Source organism: Talpa europaea, assembly GCF_964194135.1.
Source record: "Talpa europaea genome assembly, chromosome: 5".
Taxonomy (NCBI): domain Eukaryota; kingdom Metazoa; phylum Chordata; class Mammalia; order Eulipotyphla; family Talpidae; genus Talpa; species Talpa europaea.
Window position 1 is genome coordinate 138,030,357 of NC_140071.1, and position 23,586 is coordinate 138,053,942.

At 47.4% G+C, this 23,586-nt stretch overlaps 1 protein-coding gene across 1 annotated transcript in view; it reads right to left on the minus strand.

The window, feature by feature from the left end:
* CC2D2A (coiled-coil and C2 domain containing 2A) overlaps positions 1–22,503 on the minus strand; it is a gene marked incomplete at its 3' end in the record, with an annotated part of 60,708 nt that extends 38,205 nt beyond the window's left edge. Inside the window, exons 1-10 of the mRNA XM_084233769.1 lie at positions 22,389–22,503; positions 11,574–11,662; positions 11,146–11,247; positions 9,680–9,781; positions 8,473–8,643; positions 7,738–7,900; positions 6,156–6,292; positions 5,574–5,705; positions 739–948; positions 345–451 (exon numbers count right to left, since the gene is read on the minus strand). Of these exons, the coding sequence (XP_084089895.1) occupies positions 345–451; positions 739–948; positions 5,574–5,705; positions 6,156–6,292; positions 7,738–7,900; positions 8,473–8,643; positions 9,680–9,781; positions 11,146–11,247; positions 11,574–11,662; positions 22,389–22,488 (1,313 nt within the window). The 5' untranslated portion in view covers positions 22,489–22,503. The remainder of the gene's footprint in view (positions 1–344; positions 452–738; positions 949–5,573; positions 5,706–6,155; positions 6,293–7,737; positions 7,901–8,472; positions 8,644–9,679; positions 9,782–11,145; positions 11,248–11,573; positions 11,663–22,388) is intronic.
* Positions 22,504–23,586: the final 1,083 nt, after the last annotated feature.

The window sequence follows — 23,586 nt, forward strand, 5'->3', positions numbered from 1 at the left end:
TGAAATCTGCACACATCTCCACGCGCATAACTGCATGAAGCTCCCTGGCATCCGTGCATCTGATGCAGAATTGTTGGGTCCCAGCTCACGAGCACTGTCTCGCTGCCCTGTCACGTCTGGCAGCAGAAGGACTTGTCTCCACCAGCAGAGCCTGCAAGTCACCATCATCCACATCCTTACTCCTTTCTTGGGATTCAAATTTGGTGTTAATAGGATGGGAATATCTCATTACCTCATTTGGCTTAACTCACATATATTCAATGTATTCAGAAAAACTGAATAAATAAACTCAACAAGCTCACATCTAACGAGAAAAAAACAGTCGTATTATGAGCTTTACTCACCGAATTTCAGATTTATAGTCATTGATGACTTTTTGGGTTGTGTCAAGAGACTTGTGAGTTTTCACTGGATTAAGGTCCATCTGAACCGCATTTCTTAGAGCTTGGAGCTTAAAAAGATATGGATGAAAGTTTTGAATTAGAAACGCTACTCCCCACTCGAGTTCTCAGGGCAAATGATGCCCTGACTCTTCTGAGAATGGCTGGTCCAGCTTCCACTGTCTCCAGACTTCTAACAAAATGAGCTTCGACAGAGCTATTCCTCCTATTCTTACAATAATGGAATAATAAACAATAATAATAAACAATAAACAAATAAAGGAATATTCCATTGTGTTCTGTGACCCTCATAACCAAGCTACCCCATCACAAGGTGCACAGAAAAGAACATTTGTACCTTATCAGTGAGAAATTTCGCCTTGTTTCTCTGGCGTCTTGCGAGGTACTGGTCATACAACTGGGCCAGCTTGGCCGCCAACACGTGCTCCCGGCTAAAACAGGGGTGGTGCGTGAAGATTAATCCTGAGATATCAATGTCCAGTTGGAAGTTTCCGGAAGCTTCTCCAGATCCAATCATATGCTGACTACTGTGGATATATTTCACTGCCTGCCAAAGAGAGCAGAGTGTTGGGGGAACACAGCTAAAATGTTGGATAATAATCTAACTGCCCTGGGAAATCAGTGAGAGGCAAAGTACCCCCCTCCCTGTGAACCCCAGCACAGGGGCCCAAATTCCAGGCTCCAGATCGAAGGGACCCACACTTAACTGAATACTTTGAAAGTAAAATGAAAGACAAGGAGTGAGAAAAGAAACGGTTTTAATCTTGCTTTCCTATATTATTTAGAACTAGATCCTTGCAAGTCACGGTCCCAATCTTTGTCATGTGACTCTATTTCTCGACATCCTGCATTGGCAGCTGTGAATTTTAATTTTTTCTTTTCTTTTCTTTTTTTTTAAAGATGTATTGATTTTTTATACACAAACCGGGGTACAGGCCAGATTCGCAGGAGGGTGAGAGGATTCACCAGAGACAGAGCAGGAAACAGAACATGCAGACTGATGAAATACACTGCTGAGGGGAGCAGCGGGCGCCACAGGAGAGGCCTGTTGCACCATGTGGGACCCTCACCGGTCTGCCAGGATCAAACCTGCGCTGCAGAGGCTGCGGACAGCTTCATAGTGCTGCGCTCAACCGCCTGCGCTACCAGGGAAGGCCCTAATTTTTTCTTTTAAGGAGAGAAGCATACATGCCAGCCCAAACTGATCAGTATTTGTGGCCGTCATGAAATGATGTTAAAAGATTTTATTCCTAGCATGGTAAAAAGGCTGTTTCTCGAATTAGGTCTCCCTTTCTTTTTATTTATCTTCTTTTAATTGAGGTAATGTTGGTTTACAACACAGCATGTTTTAGGGGTGCAGCCTCACATCTCTTCAAATGCATGTTACCCCACCTTGCCCACCACCAAAACATCAGTACCAACAACTCTTCTCCCCTACTTTGCCCGGTAGCTACTCTGGGCCTCTGCCAGCAGCCTCAGTGCTGCGTCAGATTCCAAGAGTTTGCTTCTGTTGAGTCATTCTGTTCCTTCGAGCAAATCATCTGGCATTTGTTTTTCTCCTTTTGACAGGCTCAGGATCATCATATGCCACAGGAACCAGACACAGGACTTCCCAGGCTGATCATGACTTGGCGCACAGATAAATTCTTCAGGTGGAGAAACCTTTATTTTATAGCCAACTGCCAGAGACTAACTTTTGCTTCATGGAAGCTGCGCGGGCGCCTCGTTTTCCTGGGATTTTGGGGCTCGCCTGTTGTAGCTGAGAAACCACTCTCTGTTTCTCTTCTACAAAATCTTCAAACTATTCTGTGCGTATCATTACACTCTGGTGGGCTCTAGTTTTTGAGGCTGGGACCTCAAAGCTGGTTTTGATCTTGTGTCTCCATTTTCTCTCCTTGTCCTAGACTAGACACCCACCAAAAGGGGGGTGTGGGGCTTGAGACACTTTGCTCTATTTTCCTCTTTCGCAGGTAGAAGCTTGGAAATTAATTTGTTATCGCGAGAATAAGATTACGTGGCATACATGTGTTATTCACAAGTTATGAGCTTAAACGGAAGTTTCCAAAACTCTCATCAGAACTGAAACTTCTGTCCATCAGTTGTGGGTGATGGGGGTCAGTTGTGGGGGTGTGGGCAACCTGCTCGGCAGTCTTCTCACTTGCATCTTCATGGTGTCAAATACGGTGCTGGACCGAGGTCACAGCCCTGGTTCCTAGTGATGACTCATTCCTACCTGGTCTGGAAGCTTGGGCAGCTCACGGCCTGTCTCAGGCCTCTATCCATCCATCAGGAGGCTGAGCAGAAAGGTTCAGTCTGTGTTTTACACACTGTGGGATCCCACAAAGCACTTCACCCATCTCATGTCATCTTTGCACACAGATGAACAGGACCTGAGGGCTGTACCCCAGGCGGGAGGAAGCCTAGTGTGCAGAGGGAGGGTGGCGAGCCAGGAGAGGGCGCTTGCGAGCTGGGCGCTGGGTAGAGGATTTTATTAGCATTTTTCCCTATTAGAACAGCAAAGGACGTTCTTCAACACTGTGTGTGTGTGTGTGTGTGTGTGTTGTACAGAAAGCGTTCACTTTTGTTATCTAATGAGACCTGTTTTTCAATCACGATTAGTTTGTTTTCTCCATTCTTCCCCTTTCTAACCTGAGAAGCGTGGCCTCCACCATCATCAGAATAATTATTCCTTTGCTCAATTTTGCAATATTCTGAACATGAGTCATGGAACTGCTAATCCACGTGACTGTAAGCAGCAAACATGTTAAGTGTGGTAATTTTAGTTCTTTTCACATTTAGTCTGAGATCACATGGTCAAAGTGCTACATTCCAAAGTGACTTGGATTAATATTTCTTTTTACTTCCAGTGTAGTGATGGTGTTCGTTTGCAGTGTGGGTAGTCTGTTTCTGTTTGGTAATTGAAATAACGCCAATACTGGCAGTGGCACAGGAGCCTGCATTTACCAGTAAAATTGTCATTGGGTGGTGCTGTGGCCTGATCTGTACTATTACCCACAAGTAAGGATCTAGTTTATTACTTTTATAGTCATTCAATTCATATCTTCTGGCCTCATAGATCACTAACGCATATCTAGGACTTGTGATTTCTGGTAGGACACCAATACAGCATAGCCTGCATTTATTTTAACAAAACAAATTTTGTCCTAGAAAATTGCATTCAGTCTGCTCTTTGTGGAAGGGCTGATAGATGGCTTTTTTGTTTCAAATATTTATTTTATTTATTTATGCACACACGAGCTGGGGTGTAGGCCAGAGGTGCAGAGGGTGAGAAGACTCACCAGAGACAGAGTGGGGAGCAGAACAGGTGGATCTACTGAAATCCACTGCTTAGGGGAGCAGCAGGGAGACAGGAGAGGTCTGCTGCGCCATGTGGGTAGCTCCCTGACCTGGGATCCAACTCGTGCTGCAGTGGCTGGGGACAGCTTCTTAGTGCTGAGAGTTAACCCCTTGCACCACCAGGGAGGCCCAGATGGCTTTTTTATTTAAAAAAAAAAAGTCCTTGTAGTCCTGGGTGTGTTGACCAGTATGGTAGCAGTGGCCAGCTCCAGCTCAGAACCTTCTAGATATACTGAGCTGAATCTCCATTTGAACTTGAAGGGCAGAAAGACCACCCCTCTATGGGCCACTGACCTTTTGTATTTAAGGAGAGCCTAGTTCTGATTATTAATATCCTCACTGCTCCAACCGTGGGAAAGGAAGCCTGTTCCTTTTCTCCTTCATTTGGGCACAAGGATTCAATCCCAACATGGATTTGTGTCAAAAGTTTTGACAGCACGTGGCCTCTGTGCATCCAGGAGCACCTGGACTAATTAAGCATGTTCACTCCATAAAGATGCGAACAACTAAACCCCAGTCCACAGACTTCGTGGGAAATTCCTCCTTAATTGCTTTGCTCCTGCTGGTTCTTGTCTTGCTTTTCTGCCTCACTGGGCTCAGGGGCCTGAGCTCACCCAGGGTGCGGCTCTCAGGCTCTGTCTTGTACTTTTCTTGGAATGAGTAACGCCGAGAGCAGGTTCTAGTTTTTGGAATATGACCAGGGCTTCGCGTCTGCATCCCCAAATCTGCATTAGCCCGCCTTCCAGGGATGGCCGACGGCCTCTGCCTTACGCTCAGCCCTGCTCCCGCTCACCCTGGGATTAGGCAGCCAGGGGTACCCCAACTCTCTTCCTGCTAGGGGGAAAGACCCCTAGTTCCTTGTCTTCCTTTGGTTGAGGCTGTTGTCCTTTCTTACATGCTGGGAAGGTGCATGAAAACTGGAGCAACAACTTCCCCCGAGAACAGATGTATATACTGTTGCAACTGGGGATCGACTAGAGTCTCCCGTGTTCATTTGAAAACTGTAAACCAGGCCATCCGAGGCTCGCATGGTGTGTGCGTTCCCAGTGGATGTTGTCAGCCCATGCAGAGATCACAGCAACGGAGAAAAAAGTTTAAAGATGTGCAGAAAAAGAATCATGGGGGGTGGAATTGAAGTACAAGTTTCTACGTTTGTCCTGGGGAATGACAGCCCCGGGGCGTGCATGCAGCGAGAGCCAGAGCCGAGAGAGCCTGCAGCGGGCTGCTGCTCTCACCCGCCCCGTCCGTCCGTCCCGGGAGGCTCTCTCATTCCCCGTCTTCCCGGCTGGGGAAGCACAAAGTGCCCTCTGCTTAAGCTCCTTGCAGCCCAAAGAGTGCTATCGTTTCAATTTTACAGATAAGGAAACCGCAGCCTGCGCAGAGAGAGAGAGACTGAGGTGCATGTTCTACAGGAAGGTCGGGAGATCAACCCAGACAGCTCAGCCCCGGAGCTCAGGGAAAGACAAAGCACCGGCAAGGATGGAAAACCTTCAGCTACTTAACAAAGAGACAGCGGGTGGGGAACGTGTACGTGTGCGATGAGGCAGAAAGCCAAGGAGCCCAGTAGGTGGCCGAGCTGGACAGGAGCTAGAGATGCCGGCTGAGCCCCAACCTGGGAGCTCACCTGGGCTCAGCAGGGACAGGTGAGCACGGCCCCCACATCACACACCTGCTGCTTGGTCTTTGCAGGTAAGACCGGGAATTATTTAAAAAACACACTAAAGTAGAATGTTAGAACTTCAGTACTGCACGCTATTCCAAAAACAAAGCACTTCCAACAAATAAACCTTTTAAAAAATGAGGGGAGGGCCTTACCTTCTTATACAACGTCTCAAGCTCTGCCTTGACGCTCTGCCCGGCTGTCCACACCGGCGGTCTCGCAGGAAATGGCCTAATGGGGTTTGGTAGGGCGAGGATTCTGCCATCATCTCCGAACCACCTTCTCCCCTGAAATCCAAGCAGAGGGAAGGGCATTTTCTTTTAGCTGGACAGGAAATAGTTTACAAAATGGACATTTGCTGGAAAATTCTGAGTCAACATACGCATTTTATGCACTCTCCTCATCTCTGTTAAAGCCTCTGTTTCCTTAGAAATTGAGTCTTCACTGACACCCTTCCTGCAAGTTAATTTTACATACAATCTTCACTCTCTGCCCCCCTAAAAAGTTTAACAAAGTTTAATATTTACTTTGCTTTCTTGGGAAAAGTCTGGCAAATCTGATTTAGCAGCAGGAGCCTGCATCCAGCAGTGGAGGGGAGGGGTTGCTGGAGGATTGCAGAATGTACAAGACCAAGACAAAAAGGAACTGAGCCTCTGTGTGCAGACACCCCAGAGTTCAGGGCCCAGCGTGCCGCACTGCCCCTCGGGAGACGCTCCTCCAGGCTCAGCTCTGCTCACCTGCTCCTGCTCCAGCAACCTGTTCTCCATGATGTTTTGGCTGACGCGAGGCACCTCCGGTCTCACCCCGATGTAGAGCCCTTCGTCCTCCAGGAATCTGGGCTGCACGTTCTCGGGGAGCTTTTTGTATGTCGGCACTAGCGAGTTCATAAATAAACACAAGCAGCATCAGTGTCCACAGATACATTTCAAACTGCAATTTGCTGAATAAAAACGCCACTGGAGATTTCATTTCTGTTCTTAGAAGTTGCATGTTTTCCAAAGTGACAGCTAGAGACAGAACCGAGGAAAAGAGGAATGTGTTTACTGGCAAACACATGTGGTGGAATCCCCTATTTAAGGGGTGACACTGCAGGGTGCAACAGCTAAGGCGTCAGCACAGCAAAGGGGCAGGTGTGACCTGCAGATGACAGGACTGAGCTCCCATCAGGGATGATGGGAAGGGCCAGGCCCCTCTTTGAGGTCTTACCTCCTGCACACGAGGGATGATGATACCGACCCCCTAGTTATTGGGAGCATTAGATGGGGATAAGCGTGGGGAAATGCTTAGGGTGATCGTGGGCATGACCTCATTTATTGTTACCCTCACCACCACCACCAGCTCCATCATCATTGTTGTATGACAGCAAAATCCCAATCTTTGGGTGCTTCTGCCAGCTGCCCATTTTTAAAGGAAACTTCGGCTGTCCAACCAATTCTAATGTTTTCTAGACTTATGAGTCAGACCCATCCAAGCCAAACAATAACGTGTCCTTGGTTCCACATTTAATTGGAACTCGGGTAAAATCTGATGAAAAGAAATCCTGCTTCCAACTAAGGGAAGTCCGGGCCCCCTCTTACAGGATGTAGCTGCCTGCCATTTTAGGGGTGAGCTATCAGAAGGGGGGTGATCCCTCAGGGGCTCTCAGGAGGGAAGGAAATCCCAGGGGAATAAAGAGTGAAGGGAGACCCCGGGCAGGAAGGAGGAGAGAAGCATAAATAGGAGTTAACCAGATGGTCCTGCACCAGTATCCTTGCCCTGTGTCCATGGGTGGGTGAGGAACCCCTTCCAGCCTGCTTCTTGGCACTCTCAAAACTTCCAGACTGATAATGTCCTTTGTATGCTAATGAGATGTAGGAGATTGGGGTCTCCTGGGTCATTCAAGGATGACAACAGTTGGGGAACCCATCCTGGAGGAAGAGGGTAGGACTTTTAGCCATTCCCTCTCTAGACCTACTCACCTATGGAGGGGAGAGGGACTAGAGGTTAAATTATTCACCCAAGGCAATGATTTAGCCAACCAGAGAGCTGTTCCTCTTCACAGCTTCAATCTTAAGTCTCATACCCTCAACCCCAGAACAGGTGCAAGATCTGATAAAGGGACTCCCACAGCATCCTGGACTTTCGTCTGCTATTCTATCAATTGTTGATTGGATATTTTTTCATGTTCTATGTATTTTTTATCTGAAGCTGTTTCTCAATTATTAAGTCAGATTAGAAGTTGGGATCAGTTGTGGATATCAGGCATCTTGGTACACCAGCCATACTTTCAAAGGAAAATGAAGAGCCCAAGCTAAGCAGGAAGATAAAAAGAGCATGTACCTGTGGCCCTGCTGGGTATGAACAGGAGTTCTTTTTCCACCTGCAGCCGAACATGGGCACTTTCATAATCCGCAGGCCTGACCGCCACGAAGCCTTCAGGCCCATGGTCTAAGCCCAGGAGGAATTCCTCAGCCTCCTTGCCATCCAGCAGGTCCTCCTCATCCTGCATCATATTAAAGAATGATGGGAAATCATGCAAAGGTTATTGGATTGCTTAAAAAATAATGGTAGAAAGCTCATCAAACAACTTCTCCTACCATAAAATGACCTTTTTCTTGGTTTATCTTTTTTAATGGAAAGTCTAAAAATATGTGGCCTTTTATTTTAACAAACAAATTTGTTGTTTTTCATTATTCTATATACCCAGAAAGTGAAGTTAGAATCAGATGAAACCAGAAGAGAGGTGTCAGGTAAAGCCACTGACATCTCCACAACTCTGGCCTCCTCACAGGATGACTATTCTTGACACTTATTTAAGGGATTTGGGTTCCTAAGTTAAAATGCAGCACTTTAACCTCCCACCTGGCACCGATATCACCACCACCATCACCATCACCACCACCATCATCTCTACTACCATCACCACCACCGTCATCTCTACCACCATCATCACAACCACCATCACCACAATCATCACCATCACCATCATCACCACCACCACCATCATCACCATCACTGTCATCACCACCACCATCACTACTGCCTTTGTCCTCATTACCATCACAGTATTAGTACCATTTTACTTACTTCTTGCATGGGTGGTTCTTCCTCTCCTTCCTCTTCCCCTTGGCTAGTTCCATCTCTCCTTTTTGCTTTTGGTTTTTCCTCTAGTTCCTCTGGTTCAGGATCAAAATTGAAAGTAAAGAAGTTATAAGCTTCTTCAGCAGAAGGGAAACCAGGTGGCACCTAAGGAAAAGTGGAAACAACAGACTTTCAGGTCATACAAGCTGAAACAACCTCTGTATAGTTCACTGGTAGTGGCCTTGATGCTACGTCTATCAGGAACATTCTATATATCCAAAGTGAATCATCCTTGTCGAAGGTGTGGGATTCCTGGTGATGAACTTTAAGTTCAACAGGCAGCTGGTGGGCTCCCCTTTGATAAGTTACTATAGTAAGTTACTTTTTCATAAACCAGCAATTATTTCTACTCTAACAAACACCTAACTATATTACTTATAGCAGTAAATCCTTCAGAAAAGATGATAAAAATGCCCTAAAGTTAATTCACCATTTTGTAGGACAATGGTAAAAAAGTTAGTTTTAGTTATAAGCAACATAGCGTTTATTAACTTTTTAAAAAAGTTATTACTGGGGAAGTTTTGCCTCTTCTTGAGTAAGCATCCTCCTTTTGTCCCCATAAGGAAAGCTGGCGCCACTTCAGAGCTGAACAAATAGTCTTGTTCCCAATATTTCCTGCCTACCAGGCATCTCCCTTTCCCAAATCAGCTCATCTTCTGATCTCTGCAGCTAGATGGTAGAAATTGAAAAGTAGCAGTCATTTCTCAAGCTTTTTTTCTTGCAAACTCCATGCAATAGAAACCAGATTAATTGTATTATTATTTCTCATTGGATATTTTTGGAAAATGCAAACAAGCAAATGTGACTTAAAGCATACAAGATTTAAGACAATCATGAGTTAAAAAAATGAATTTCGGGCCTCCCTGGTGGCGCAAGGGTTAAGACGCAACCTATGAAGCTGTCCGCAGCCACTGCAGCATGAGTTCGATTCCTGGCCAGCCAGGGAGCAACCCACATGGCGCAGCAGACCTCTCCTGTCTCGCCTGCTGCTCCGCTCAGCAGTGTATTTCGTCAGTCTGCCTGTTCTGTTCCCCACTCTGTCTCTGGTGAATCGTCTCACCTCCCTCCCCCACACCTCTGGCCTGTACTTCAGTTCTATGCATAAATAAATAAATCTTAAAAAAAAAAATGAATTTCTCACCAGGGGTTTAGACTTGGATTTTCGTGTCGAATCACGAAACTTCACTCTGGAATAGCTTTGGGACTCATCTTTTTGTTGAAGTCTTTGTTCCTCCTTGCCTGGCTGCACAAGTGGAAACAATGATATACACGCCGCTGAAATCAAGAAGCTAAGAATGTCCTCAAGTAAGTGCTAGCCCTCACCATCCTTCTCCTGCTCCTTGTCACACCCCAACATCACGAAGGAACGAACTGGGTGCATATGTCAAATACATTTGGAGGCTAGGATGGTTCAGTGTTTTCTTACTCAACTCTGTCTCTTTCAAGACTGAACAAATAGAAAATTTAAACTCAACAAGCCTGAAAATGGAAAATGATGTTTCATCCTACAGATTTGTAGATTATCTAATTCACAGAGCATCCTTCTAGAGAGTCTATGAAGAAAAGTGTCAGTAATGCTTGAGTGTAAGTAAGTTTTGCACTGCCTGGAGGGCCTTCTTGAGAGCCTCGGACACAGCGCCTGCTGCCTCTGGACAGGTCCAGGCCTCGGTGGACTCACTCTCATGCGGGGGTTCCCTTCTTTCTCCAACAGCCAGTCCCCAGCTGCTGTTCCCACTTTGCCACCATCACTCCTGATCCACCTCTCCAGGAACCTACCTACTTCTCTTTTATTCACTGTTATGGTCCAGATCCCAAGCCATTCACAAAAGAAGGAACAAGCTTGGGCCTCCCCGGTGGCGCAGCGGTTGAGCGCTGGGTTGCAAGGCTGCCCGCAGCCTCTGCAGTGCCAGTTTGATCCCAGCTGCTCCCTGGCCACCGGTGGAGGGTCCCACATGGCGCGCAGACCTCTCCTGCCGCCCGCTGCTCCCCTCAGCAGTGTACTTCGGTCCTTCTGCCTTCTCTGCTCCCCGCTCTGGCTCTGGTGGATTCTCTCGCCCTCCCGCGCTTCTGACTGTACCCAGTGCTTGTATAAATAAATAAATAAATCTAAATGTAAAAAAAAAAAAAGAAGGAACAAGCTTATGCTATGATAGAAACTTTATCATTATTCAAGACCAATTTCTTAGCATGAAATTGTTATTTTTTTTATTATGAATACAAGGTAGCGTACCTGCTCTGGGGACCTTTAATATCATCTTCCCATGTCTCACCTGTGTAACAACTGCCTTTGTCAGACTTTCAGACTGGAAATGGACAATTTTCCAGCATTTTGTACTCTGAGTCTGGCTTGGCACTGCTGGGCATGGCTTACTCATCCTATAGGATTGTCAGACGACACCCTGGGGGATGTTTTCCATGTGAAAACATGGGGGAAAGACTTGACAAAATGTCTGCATTGAGGAGTACCCCTCAAATTGCAGCTGGCATAGTTCTTCCTAAGCATTGGACACCTCCTTTGTGTACAGCACTGTCCTAGAAAGTTTTGCTGGAAATTTTATATTCTGCCTCCCTGTTTTTGATCACAAAGTAGAGGTGGCCCTTTCTCACCTCCGAGCCAAATTCAGTCTCCAATTCCTTCTCGCTGGGGCTTCTTAAGCGCCTGGGCCGAAGGGTAGGGATTTCCTGCAGCAATGTACTCTCTGCTTTGGACTAAAAATTAAACAGAAATTTACTGCTCCATAATGTCAGCAAACCTTGGAAAATCTCAGACACCATCTCCATGGAACAGTCAATAAAAACTCCACGGTATCCTTCTTTATGCGATAAAGGCAAGTGGAAATGTTTAGACAATGGCTTTAAATTCTTAAGCATAATTTTCATCTGTACCAATGCTAAACACTACATCAATATTTAAACAGGAAAAGCAAATTTAACAGTATTCAAATCCACGTAGTTTTGAGCAAACAAATCTATCCAGACAAGACCTAAAGCGCTGTAACCAGCTCAGAGCAAAATATTCATGTGGTTTCTCTCACCCTTGCAGCCTGTAATTTCTCCCGCATGCGTTCCCTCATGGAAAATTCTGCAAAACCTGTTCTGGAAGCTGAAGGAATTGGAGGCAAGCCTAAAACAATACAAGAAAATGACTTTAAAACAACATTTTTTCTTCCAAAGGAGAGATCAGATTAGAAAAAAAATAACATGAGAGTACAATTTTAATTTGTAAATTTAGAACTTTACATAAGCACCCATGAGCTAACGCTGGTGACCGTCCATTTGATGTAATAGGCACATGTCTTGCCAGCGCTGTCACACCCACTTAACTGAGAATGAAACAAATGACACTTGACTCTTCAAGGATCAGACACACTTCCCAGCTCCGTCACCACTGGGGAGAGGCTCTCAAATTTGTTGATTTGAGAAACATAGTTCTTCAGGTGAATGGGTAGCTATTAGGACAGGGTTTCTGGGATCAACTCTCAACAATGCTGCTAATTTTATTATTTTTTTTATTTATTTATTTTTTTTTATAGAGGCATGCTTTATTTATTTGTTTGCTGGTTTGTTTGTTTGTTTTGTTTATACATGCACTGGGTACAGTCAGAAGCGCGGGAGGGTGAGAGAATTCACCAGAGCCAGAGCGGGGAGCAGAGCAGGCAGAAGGACCGAAGTACACTGCTGAGGGGAGCAGCGGGTGGCAGGAGAGGTCTGCTCACCATGTGGGACCCTCCTCCGGTGGCCGGGGAGCAGCCGGGGATCGAACCGGCGCCGCAGAGGCCGCGCGCAGTTTCGCAACCCAGCGCTCAACCGCTGCGCCACCGGGGAGGCCCAATGCTGCTAATTTTAATCAGAGAAACCTTTTCTACCGGCCTGGTCGAGGTCCTGGGCTACAGCATAGAGACCACAGGTATTTTTACTTGCTATTCCATAGATATGTAAGCTTCATGAAATGCTACGTAGCTATTAGGGGCCGGGCAGCATGAAATCTGTGTTCGATGCACGCTCTCGTGGTCTTAGGCCATGCCTGCTGGAGGGCACAGGAGGGTGAACTTGTTGTGAGCATTCTGGGACCCCTCCCCCATCTTAGGTAGGAGGGCATAGCATCTGCACAGACTTGAAGTCAGAACAGGCTCCGTCCTGTCCTGTGATGCCTGCGGGGAAACCAGGCATCCATCCTCACCAAGGACCAAGAAGCCAGAGAAAATGCAAACAATGGGTGTGGAGCTTTTTAGGGTTCCTTCTTTAGACACCAAGGAAGTGATGAACCCCAGCACTGACCTCCTCTGCACCAGACAGCATCGCCATCTCTTTGGGTCAAGATCATTTAGGGAAAGGAAAGGTCTGACCCTACGGACAGGACCCAGCAGCCCCTGTCAGTTACACTTGACATCAGCGACTTATGGCTCCTTTCTCTTCTGACTCTGTAACACGCTCTATAAGTTGAGCTCCAACCTGTGATTACAGGAGCAGGTCTCAGAGTCAAATCTGGGGACCGCTTCCAGGTAGGAATCCTCACTTTACTCATCTAATAAACTGTCTAATGATCATCGAGAGTATTTCAGTTGACAAGGTGCTCTCATCACCAGCTATCTTGAAGATGAAGATGCTGAGGCCTTTCGGGACAAGTCACTGGTTCTGCAACCCCACAGCTCTGGCGCCGGGGATTTGGTCCAGTTCTGTACGTGCCCAACTGCTCCAACCTGTTATGACTGAGGGGAAATAAGACAGTGTTGGGGACAGACTTTCGTCATGTTTGGAACACAGGGCCCTGTGCAGGAGTTGGGGTCAGGATATGAGGTGCTTCTGAGGCCACACTCAGAGACAGAATATATCCTCTGTGCAGTGGGGGTGTCTTGAGGAACATGGAGAGAGGAGGCTGTGAATCCAGCACCATTTTTGGAAGCTTCACCTGCAGCTGCACATCCAGGATGCTTGGTGGGGCCGAGGGTGGAGGGGGTGGGGGGGGCAGAGTGGGTCAGACCCCAGGGCCGGCACTGGGGCACTGGGATGTGCTGGTGAGATAGTCGGGGTGGGGATCAGTGGGAATAATTGCAAAGAGGGTGCAAGCAGGAAATGGCGGGGTGACTTGGAGGGGGTGCCCACAGCAGCAGCTGCATCTTTTGGGCACTGTCAGACATGCGGACTCTCAGGCCACACCTCAGACCTACCGAATCCAAATCTGAAGGCGGAGCCCAGCAACCTAGGTGATGTAAGAACACTCAAGCTGGAGGGCTTTGGTTTGGAGAAAGAACTAGAAGGTAGTGGTGGCTGAGGCTTTGAAGGAGGTGACTAGGAGTGTGAAGCTGATGGAGGTTAAAAGTAGAAAAGTTGGGAAAGAGGCTCAAGACCAGAAACCTGACTCCTGCAATGGGGGAGCTGGAGGTGGGGGCAGAAGTGATTAACATAGTCGTTAAACCAGGGGTCTCCCTGGTGACACAAGGGATTAAGTCTCAGCACTATGAAGCTATCACCAGCCATTGCAGCATGGGTTCCATCCCGGGCCAGGGAGGTGACCCACATGGCACAGCAGACCTCTCCTGTCTCACCCACTGCTCCCCTCAGCAATGGGTTTCAGTAGATCCGCTTGGTCTGCTCCCCACTCTCGCTGATGAATCCTCTCACTTCCCCACCCCTGGCCTACACCCCAGTTCTTGTATCCATAAATAAAAATAAAAATAAATCTTAAAAAAAAATCCAGCCATTATTTTCCATCTTAAAGACTGTGTAAGTGGGGTGGGTCAATCCCTCATTCTCAAGACATTTCCTACTGGCAGGTATTGCCTTTGGAATTTATAGATTTCGGTGGCTCCCTGATGCACACCCACTTCCCCCAGGCTCTGTGGCCTGGCCACACAGTGCAGGACAGGTGAGTGTTACATGAGTGTGTGGACTGTCTTGGCGGGATCAGCTCTCTGGTGCCTTCCAATCCGTTTCTTGGCTCACCACCCACCTCACTTCTGTCCCTGGAGAAAAGCTCTTCGAATGTTAACTGTACATTTCTTTGATCATGACAAAGTCTCTCCCTTTTTTTAAAAAAGGGAAATTTCAGTTGACAGCTTACTATACATACACATGAATTATTCTTTCAATGAGAGACAGTCTATTTTATTGAAATGCTATCTCCTCTGAATAAAGAAGCCCAAGTGGCTTCTTTAACATTAATTTTTTTTTAAAGATTTGTTTATTTATTTATTTATACAAGCACTGGGTATAGTCAGAAGCGCGGAGGGTGAGAGAATTCACCAGAGCCAGAGCGAGGAGCAGAGCAGGCAGAAGGACCGAAGTACACTGCTGAGGGGAGCAGCGGGCGGCAGGAGAGGTCTGCGCGCCATGTGGGACCCTCCTCCGGTGGCCGGGGAGCAGCCGGGGATCGAACTGGTGCCGCAGAGGCTGCGGGCAGCCCCGCAACCCAGCGCTCAACCGCTGCGCCACCAGGGAGGCCCTTTAACATTAATTTTTAAAACCCATGAAAAATTTTGAAGGAGTGAAAAGTACTCTTGTCTGATTATTATATTTTTATTCAGCCCTCCCATTTTTATTTATTTAAAATTTTTTTTTATTGAAGTAACTGGTTTATCACATTATATAGATTTCAGGTGTACAACATTATAAATCAACATGTGTTTATACTGTATTATATTTGCCTGTTTCTTAAAAAAAGTCTGTGCTAGTGAAAAACGTTTAGGGGCATAAGAATTTCCAAGCCCTGTCTGCAGCCGTGTCATTTTCCCATCTAGAATGTGACCGGCTCCAGGGTGAGTTTGGTGATTATTGCAACGGGACTTTGTAGCTCTAACCTAGCGTTTGCATGGACCCAGCTGATGACACTGAAGACTATTTTTTAAAGATAGCATTACTAAAGTGCTATCTGTGAAAGCTTGGGTACGAATTCCCTTTGACATAATAACTTCAAGGTATTACTTTCATTTTTATATTGGTGGAATATGACAGTGTTTCTTTAAACAGCTGGAAATACTAAGGGAACCCTCATAAATTCCCCCCCCCCCCAATTTTATTGTCAGTTACTCCACTACATGACTAATCAGCTATGAGATCCCAAACTGGCTATATTTTTCCTGCCCTGGGGATAAGAACTGATTGGCCAAGCTTAAGGAAGGGTGTGATTTCACATTTACACAAGGAGACCTTCAGAAAGAGCTCTTTGACACAGCTAGGGAAACCTGGCATGAAAAGTGCTTCGTAAGTACCAAATGCAAAGAGTGTGATGAAAGTAATTTTCGAAAGTATTAAAGATTTGATTTGAGGGCATGCAAAAATGTATGGAAAATGAGAAAAATTCAAGACATTCTATTAAAAATACATACATAATGGCAATTAATATGGATCATGGATTTCCTTGGCAAACTGATGCTTTTCCTCAGAGGCCTCAGGCTTACTTCAGTTGTCTTACTCTGGCTTTGTAGCAAACTCTGCAGCCCAAGGCTTTGTCAGCTTCACGTCTGCAAATGGCTTCCAGATCTTTTAATTCTGTGTCCCTTTTCCTATCATCCATACTCACTGTACCCCAAACACTCCCATTACAGGCTTAATAAAATGGTAGACACGTTCCATTTTTCCTTTAAACACATCTACTACAATGGGTACCTCAGAAAACACAATGGCCTTCTAATGTCAGGTTATTGGAAAAGTCATGACGTATTTTTTCTGTATTTTTCAAGCAAAAATGCATCATGACTTTTCCAACAACCCAATAAATAGGCATTTCATTTTGAAATAATTTTAAAATCCTCTCATTTTATGTCCCCAGGTTGATACCTCCCCTGCTTTTCTCTTCATTAATGCTTTTATTGAGAGAGAATCCAAACACCATAAAGTTCATGCTTTGAAAGTGTAACTTAGCGGTTTTATTCATCCACTGATGGACATTTGGTTTGTTTTCCACCTTTTAGCTATTATGAATAATGTTGCTATAAACATTTATATACAAATTTTGTGTGGACACATGTTTTTGATTCTCTTGAGTATAGCTGGGTATAGCTGTTGGCTTGTTGAGTCATATGCTAACTCTTTTCTTAACTTTTTGAGGGATTACCAAAATATTTTCCAAAGTAATTACACTATTTTACATTCTTACCAGCAATGATTTTAATCTTGCCACATCCTTGCAACACTTGTTATTATCGGTCTTTTTGATTAAAACCATCGGGGGTGAAGTTGTATCTAATTGGGGTTTTGATTCCCATTCTCTAATGACTAATACTGTTAGGCATCTTTTTATATGTTTATTGGCTAGATGAATATTTTCTTTGGAGAAATGTTTATTCAAGTCTTTTGACTATTTTTAATTGGGCTATTGGCTTTTTTTATTTTTTAAACACTCTACCTTATCAGATACATGACTTGAAAGTACTTCCTCTCATATTTGGGCTGGATAAGGATTTGATGTCAGCTGGGGATGAGAGTTTGGGGACCTCACAGGCTTTTCTATGGTTGCCAGAATTATGCTGAAGCTTTCAAAGTCCCTATAGACAGGTCATTTCCAGTTTTTTCTTAATTTTTTTGATCAGCCTCTTGATAAACCATAACTGGTAATGCAACCTCTGGCAAGTTCCACATTGAACAATGACCTCTGTGATGCTGAACTATTGCCGCTAACTGTTTTCCACAAATGTTCTGTGTATAGGGTGCTCTCCTGGAGTAAGCGCCATCAGGCCAAGTCCCTAGAAGCCATGAGGTTGGAGCTTTTCAGTGGGCTGTGAAACAGATCACATAGTGACACTTTGGGGGTAGATGGGACTTTTGAGGAGCTCCAAATATATTTCTCCCTCCTTTGACCACAGGTTACTGGTTTCTGCAGCTACCATTGTCAGGTGGTGTGGAGACACATAAAGCAGGAGAGCTAGAAGGAGGGGTATATTGTAGTTTTAAGCAGATTGGCCAAGCAAGGACTTCAAGGCAACATTATAGCAGGTGAAGAAAAGGAGGTATAAAGCCATGTAGATCCCTGGGGGGGTGGGATGAACATTTTAGATACAAGTAATATCTAGTGCAAATACTAACATGTGAGACCAGAGCAGAAAGGGGAAGTTTAGAGGTGGGAGATGGAATACCAGGCTCTTATAGAGATGAAGTAGAGGTCATATTACAGAATTTGCTTTTATCTTCGAGTCTTGTGAGTGCCGTTATGGGGCTTGAACAGAGGAGGGACACGGACTTAGTTTATAAGATGACCCTGGCTGCTGGGTTAAGATTGGGAGGTGAGAATGGAAACAAGGACATCAGCTAGGACACTAGTACTATACTCTAGATGAGAATTAAAGGTGACTTGGATTAAGATAGATGGGGAGGAGGCAATGAGAAATGGTCACATTTTACATTTATTCTGAAGGTAGCGCGAATAGCACTTATGTGGGCAGATGGAAAGATGGGGTTTAAGGATGGCTCTAAGTTTTCAATCCAAGCAATAGAAAAAGTGGAATGTCCTTTTAGTGAGATGGGGAGATGGGGAGAAATAAGTGGAACTGCAAGAGGATCAAAAGCTCAGTTCTAGCAAGTAAAATTTAAGTCGTCTCAAAATAGATCATATGAAGCTTCTAGAAGAAAATGTAGGAGAAATTTTTCATGACCTTGAGTTGGGCAAAGAAGTTTTAGATACAATCATGAAAGCAAAGCATTAGTAGAAAAAAATAGAAAATTTTTTGTACTTCCCTAGGGCTCATTAAGAAAATGAAAAGACAAGCTGTTTACTTGGAGAAGATATTTGCAGGTGGATATCTGATAAAGTACTTGTATCCAGAACACATAGAACACTTAAAACTCTATAGTAAGACAAACTAATTAACAGCGTGTAAAAATTAGATATTTTACTAGAAAGGTAAACAAATGGTTAATAAATGTATAAAAATACTCAATATCATTAAGGCGGTACAAATTGAAAGCACTTGAATTACCACTATACACCCACTGCAAAGCCTATAATTGAAGACATAATACCAGGTGTTGGCAAGGGTGTGGAGAAGGAGAAACTGGGTTCCTCATAAACTGTTGGTGGGAAAGTAAAATGTTACAATCACTTTGGAAAACATCAACAGTTTCTTACAAAGTCAAATATGTATTTATCTTAATATCCAGGGATTCTGCTGTTAGGAGACTTCCCAAGAGAAATGAAAACATATGAAGTCAGGTCACAAGTGTTCATAGCATTATTCATAACAACCCAAGCTGGAAAGAATCCACATATCCATCAAAAGGTAAATAAATGCATATCCTTGCTCCCCATACAATGGGGTATATATAATTCACCAGTAAAAACCAACAAAATGTGGCTAGACGCCACAACATCTATGAGTCTCAAGAAAACTTTCTATTAAGTAAAAGAGGGAAGACAAAAAGTACTATATTTGGTATGATTCCATTTAGAAATGTCCAGAAAAGGTCTAAAAAAACACATGGGTGTTTGTCTGGGACAGGGCGGGAGGATGGGGGGTCGTGAGTGGGAATTAATGGCAAGGAGGCACAACGGATCTTCTCGGAGGGATGAAATAGGCTAAACCTGCATTTTGATGGCTGCACAATTCCATCCATTTATTAGAAATCATTAAATTTTATACTTACTATGGGTGAATTTTACAACATATAAATTACATCTTGCCGAGGTTATTACTACAAATGTGAGTTGACTTCGGAGATGCCCAGAAGTGAATGCTGAGTTGGCAGGTGGGGCTCACAGAGGGCCAGGCTGGGGGTAAAAACTGGGGACTGGTCCACGTATAGATAGAACCTATAAAGTCTTGCCATGAGCCAGAGAAGAGTGTTGCTAGAGCTGGGGCGCTCTGACTGTCACCGATGAGGGGTAGGAGCTGCAAAGGAGACCTGTATCTCCAGGCACTGCCAGTGGGGTGAAAGGAAAACCTGTATCCAAGCCCCTGGAAACAGAGGTCAAAGGAGGAGGAAGAGGCAGTGACCTCAGGGCTGCTGATGCCAAGGAAGGCGGAAGCTGAGAACCCCTACTGAATCAGCCGGTGCAGGATGAATTCACCAGCCACCTCCACACGGACACACACGGACAGTTCTGTTATGGAGTGGGACACGTGACTCAGCAGCTTCCAGGCTGGCCACAAAAACAGAATAGATGATTCTGGAGGAATTTTGCTGCAAAAGAGATTTTTTTAGGAAAAAATTCCTTCCCATAGATATATATGATTTATTTATTTTTGCATATAAGGTACAGGCCAGAGGTGCAGGGGCTGAGAGGGCTCACTAAGACAGAGTGGGGAGCAGAGCAGGCAGATGTACTGAAATACACTGCTGAGGGGAGCAGTGGGCGAGACAGGAGAGGTCTGCTGCGCCATGTGGGTAGCTCCCTGGCTGGGGATCGCACTCAGGCCACAGTGGTGGTAGCCCTGAGACTAACCCCTAGGCCACCAGGGAGGCCCTCAACTTTTAGGCTTCTAAAAGGAGCCATGGGCACGTTTGCTATTCTTTCCTGAGATGTTCGGTCAGGGGTGGCCACAAGAGGAGGCAGAAAAGCAGCTCAGGAAACAAAGTTTGTTACCTCCGGAACCTAGAGGCAGGAGGATGGACATTAGGTCGAGAGACATGGGGGCCACCCAGGCCTCCGGGGGCCCAGCCAGGAGAGGGGGCTTTGGTTACAGCAGCTGCTGGAAAAGGCAGAGCCGGGCAGGGCACACAGCTTAGAAGTGGCTATTCTGGGTAATTTTGGCTGCTTTGGGGCCACAGGGGCTGCCTTTGGTTGCCGAGCACCTGGTTCTGGGGTGACTCCCTCAGAGGACTGTTACCTCCTGGGAGCAGGGGCTGCTTGAGGGGGTCTGGCTGGGGATTGGTCAGTTTGCCTGGCCAAGGCCGCTCTGGGCTGGCCCTTCATCCTCCCCAAGGAAGGGTTAGTCTCTCCTGACCAGAAAGCCTTTTCAGATGGCAAAGCACCTTGACATGCAGGGAGTAACACACACTGAGAACGCGAGGTGCCATTTCTTTCTCCTCGTCCCGGGACTTCCAGCGCTGGTGTGAACCCAGTGCTGGTGAATTTCCTGACGTTTTCTCTGCTCCCCGTTAAGCATCCTCATCGAACTAGAATGTTCTTCCCCTTCCCCAGCTGCTGGTCTCTCAGGTAACCCCCATGACCCAGGCCCTTGCACTTTCTCCCTTGTGTCTCATTCTTTGCTTTTAACACTTGTTTTTAGGCCTTGATGACTTTTAAAAAGTAGGCCTAACATAAATGATCTATTTCCTTCCATTTGCATCAAGTCTCATCGGAATCCAAACTTTCTTTTCAACCCATACTACGGAACTGGCTCCGAAATCATGCTTTAATCAGAGAAACTAACGTGGCTGAATGGAAAACAGATGTTGGTAATGAGGAAACTCAGATTCATAAGAAACGACTTAACATTTGATAGTTCCTCCCTTAAGAGATGGTGCAGGCTGGGATCATGGGGGAACGTGTGGACTTTTTCTCGAGATGTTTGTTTGAGTCGGAACATGGCTGGTCAGTGAAAGCTTTCTTGATTTGCAATGTCACAACCGAGCATATGCTTGCAGAGTAAATTGGAAGCGAAAGGCGCTGGGCTGCCTCCGACCTAGGAGGTGGTACCACTGGGCTGTGCCTGGTACCCTGGGGCAGGCCACAAGGTGCTGGTGCCTGAGTCTTGGAGCACAGCCTGACCTTGATGCCGGTGGAGCTCTGGGGCGGGGATGCTACGATGAGAGAGGGCCAGTGCCAGGCGAGGAGCTGGCTGGAGCCATCAGGTCGGCAAGGGCTGAGTCGGGAGGACTGAAGATCCTCACCTGAGGAAGGCAGTGCCAGTCGTGTGGGCTGGTGGGTGAGCACAGGTCTCCAGGCCTGGCCTCAGGTAAAAAGCAGCGTGACAGCTGGAGACACCTGTCGCTCAGAATTGACGCAGCACCCTCTGAGGGCCAGAGTGTGCTAAGCTGAGCTGAGAGTCAGTCTGCCCCTCGGAGCCATCTTGTCCGGCAGTGAGGACAGGCGATAAAAAATGACTCCCATCCCTTACACAGGTGCAGTGGCCAGGAAGCATCGAGAAGGTGGACTCAGCCCACGCGGGGGCGGAGGGCAGCCTTCCAAGGAGGCTGCATGTATAGGATGCCTGAGCCAGAGCAGCCGGGATGAGACAAGCAAAAACCCCAAAGAGAGAAAGCTACTCTAGGGACAGAGAGGAGGAGGTGCTCCACCTGGAGGGCGCTCCTTTCGGAAAGAAGTGACAGTCTGTGAGGACACTCAGCTGGCGATGCCCTGCTGGCCAGCCCCGTCCTGGAGCCACCGGAGCCGGTGGTAGCGCTGCTGTCGGCCTCCAGTGGATCGGTGACTGGTCAGCTTTTAAGACCAGCTCGCCCCAGAGGGATCCAGGGGAGCACAGTCAAGAACACGGGCCCTGGGGTCTACAGATGGGGTTTGACTTCTGACTCCCCTTCCTTAGCGGTTGGGTCTCTAACCTTGGCTTCCTGGTCTGGCAAACAACGCCGGAAGACAGGTCTTTCCTGAGACTGAAATGTAATAATATAGTGTGCAAACACCTTAGCAGGCAAGAAAGGTAATTCTTTTTGTTTCTTATTTGTTGTTTGTGAGGGATCAGTGCCAGGACCCTCAAGACCAGGTCACCGAGGGCCTCAGAAACTCCCTTGTGTCTTCTGATGTCTCATTCCAGCCCCGCTTCTTTGACAACAGACCTTCCCAACGACTGCCCTTGACTACAAAAATATGCCCTGAAGGTGTGTGTCGGGACTGGACACATGCTCACCTCAAAATCCACCCATGCCGGGGGGACGTGTAGTGAGGGGGAGCAAGCATAATAGCCCCCGTGTCACCCCATCAGCTATTAGTAAACACGGTAGCACTGAACCCCGACACTTACTCCGAGCACCTCGTGGGGTCGTCATGCTCAGCAGGCTGGCTCCGGGGTCCTCCTGTGCCGACTCCTGCGGGGGGCCCAGCTGGGGGTTCTCAGAGACCATGTCCTCGGGGCCAGCGGTCAGCAGCTGTGGGCAGACGGTCAGCAGGGGTGAGGCCTGGCTTCAGTGAACTCGGTTCCTATCTCAGGGTGGGGTGGGCCCCTGGGTGAGTGGACAGGTCACCGTGTTTAAATGTGGGCGACCATGCAGGGTCCCTGTCCCGAGTCACTGTGGCCGCCCCCAGGGAAGTGGCCCTCTGCCTACTTTCTTGGGCGCTTTCTCGGGAATTGATGGGGCGCCCTAACATAAAATGAGCGTTTTCACTTTTCCGAGGCACGGTGCAGCGTGCGGCAGGCCTGGGAGGACAGGAGGCCGCGAAGTCCCCTCCAAGCCAGGTTCCCCCGGTTCCAAATCGTCTGGAAGCAGCACTAGAGTGTCCCTAAATCAGGGCAGAGAGCGGCCTCCGTGCCCCTCCTCGAGCTCGCAGAAGGGGCAGGTGAGCATAAGGGCACAAGGGCAGGTGAGCACACCTTCGGGGCCAGACGGAGGTTTGCCCTGCACGGAGAGGCACTGCGGGGACCCGACTTCAAGAGCGAGTTTAATGCGAGTTATTGACCTCAGGGGTCCAGGCAGAGAAACAAAGCGGCCTGTTCCCGGGGAGGCTGCTGGGTCTGAGACACTCAGTGAGCGGCCTGGGGCGGCCGGAGGCATCTGATTTGAAAAGAAAACTGCCCAGGCGGTTCTGCAGCGCAGCAGGGGAGGCGTCTCCGGCCGCAGGGCTGTCCAGACAGAGCCGCGAGGCCGGGGTGCCCTGCGCCCCCTCCCTGCTCACTCCCCCTCCCCGCGCGCGCCTGGGTCTCCGCGGCCGCGCCCCGCGCTGAGGCCCGAGCTCGTGCATCCGCCCCGGGGCATCGCCGCCTTCGGGGCGCGCCCTGTCCCGGCTGCGGAGCCCGCTGGCCCAGAGGAAGGGGTGCCGGAGAGACGCCCCGAGTCTGCGCCCTGCCCGGGCGTCTCCATCCCAGCGCGGGGACCCGGACGCGGCGCCAGGGCGGCCGGTCCCCAGGCCGGGGAGCCCGGCCCGGCCGGCCCGGCGGAGGGGGAGCCTCCCCGACTGGCTCTCCAGGGCCCTCCCCTCCGCGCCCCCCTCCAGGGGAGCCCTCA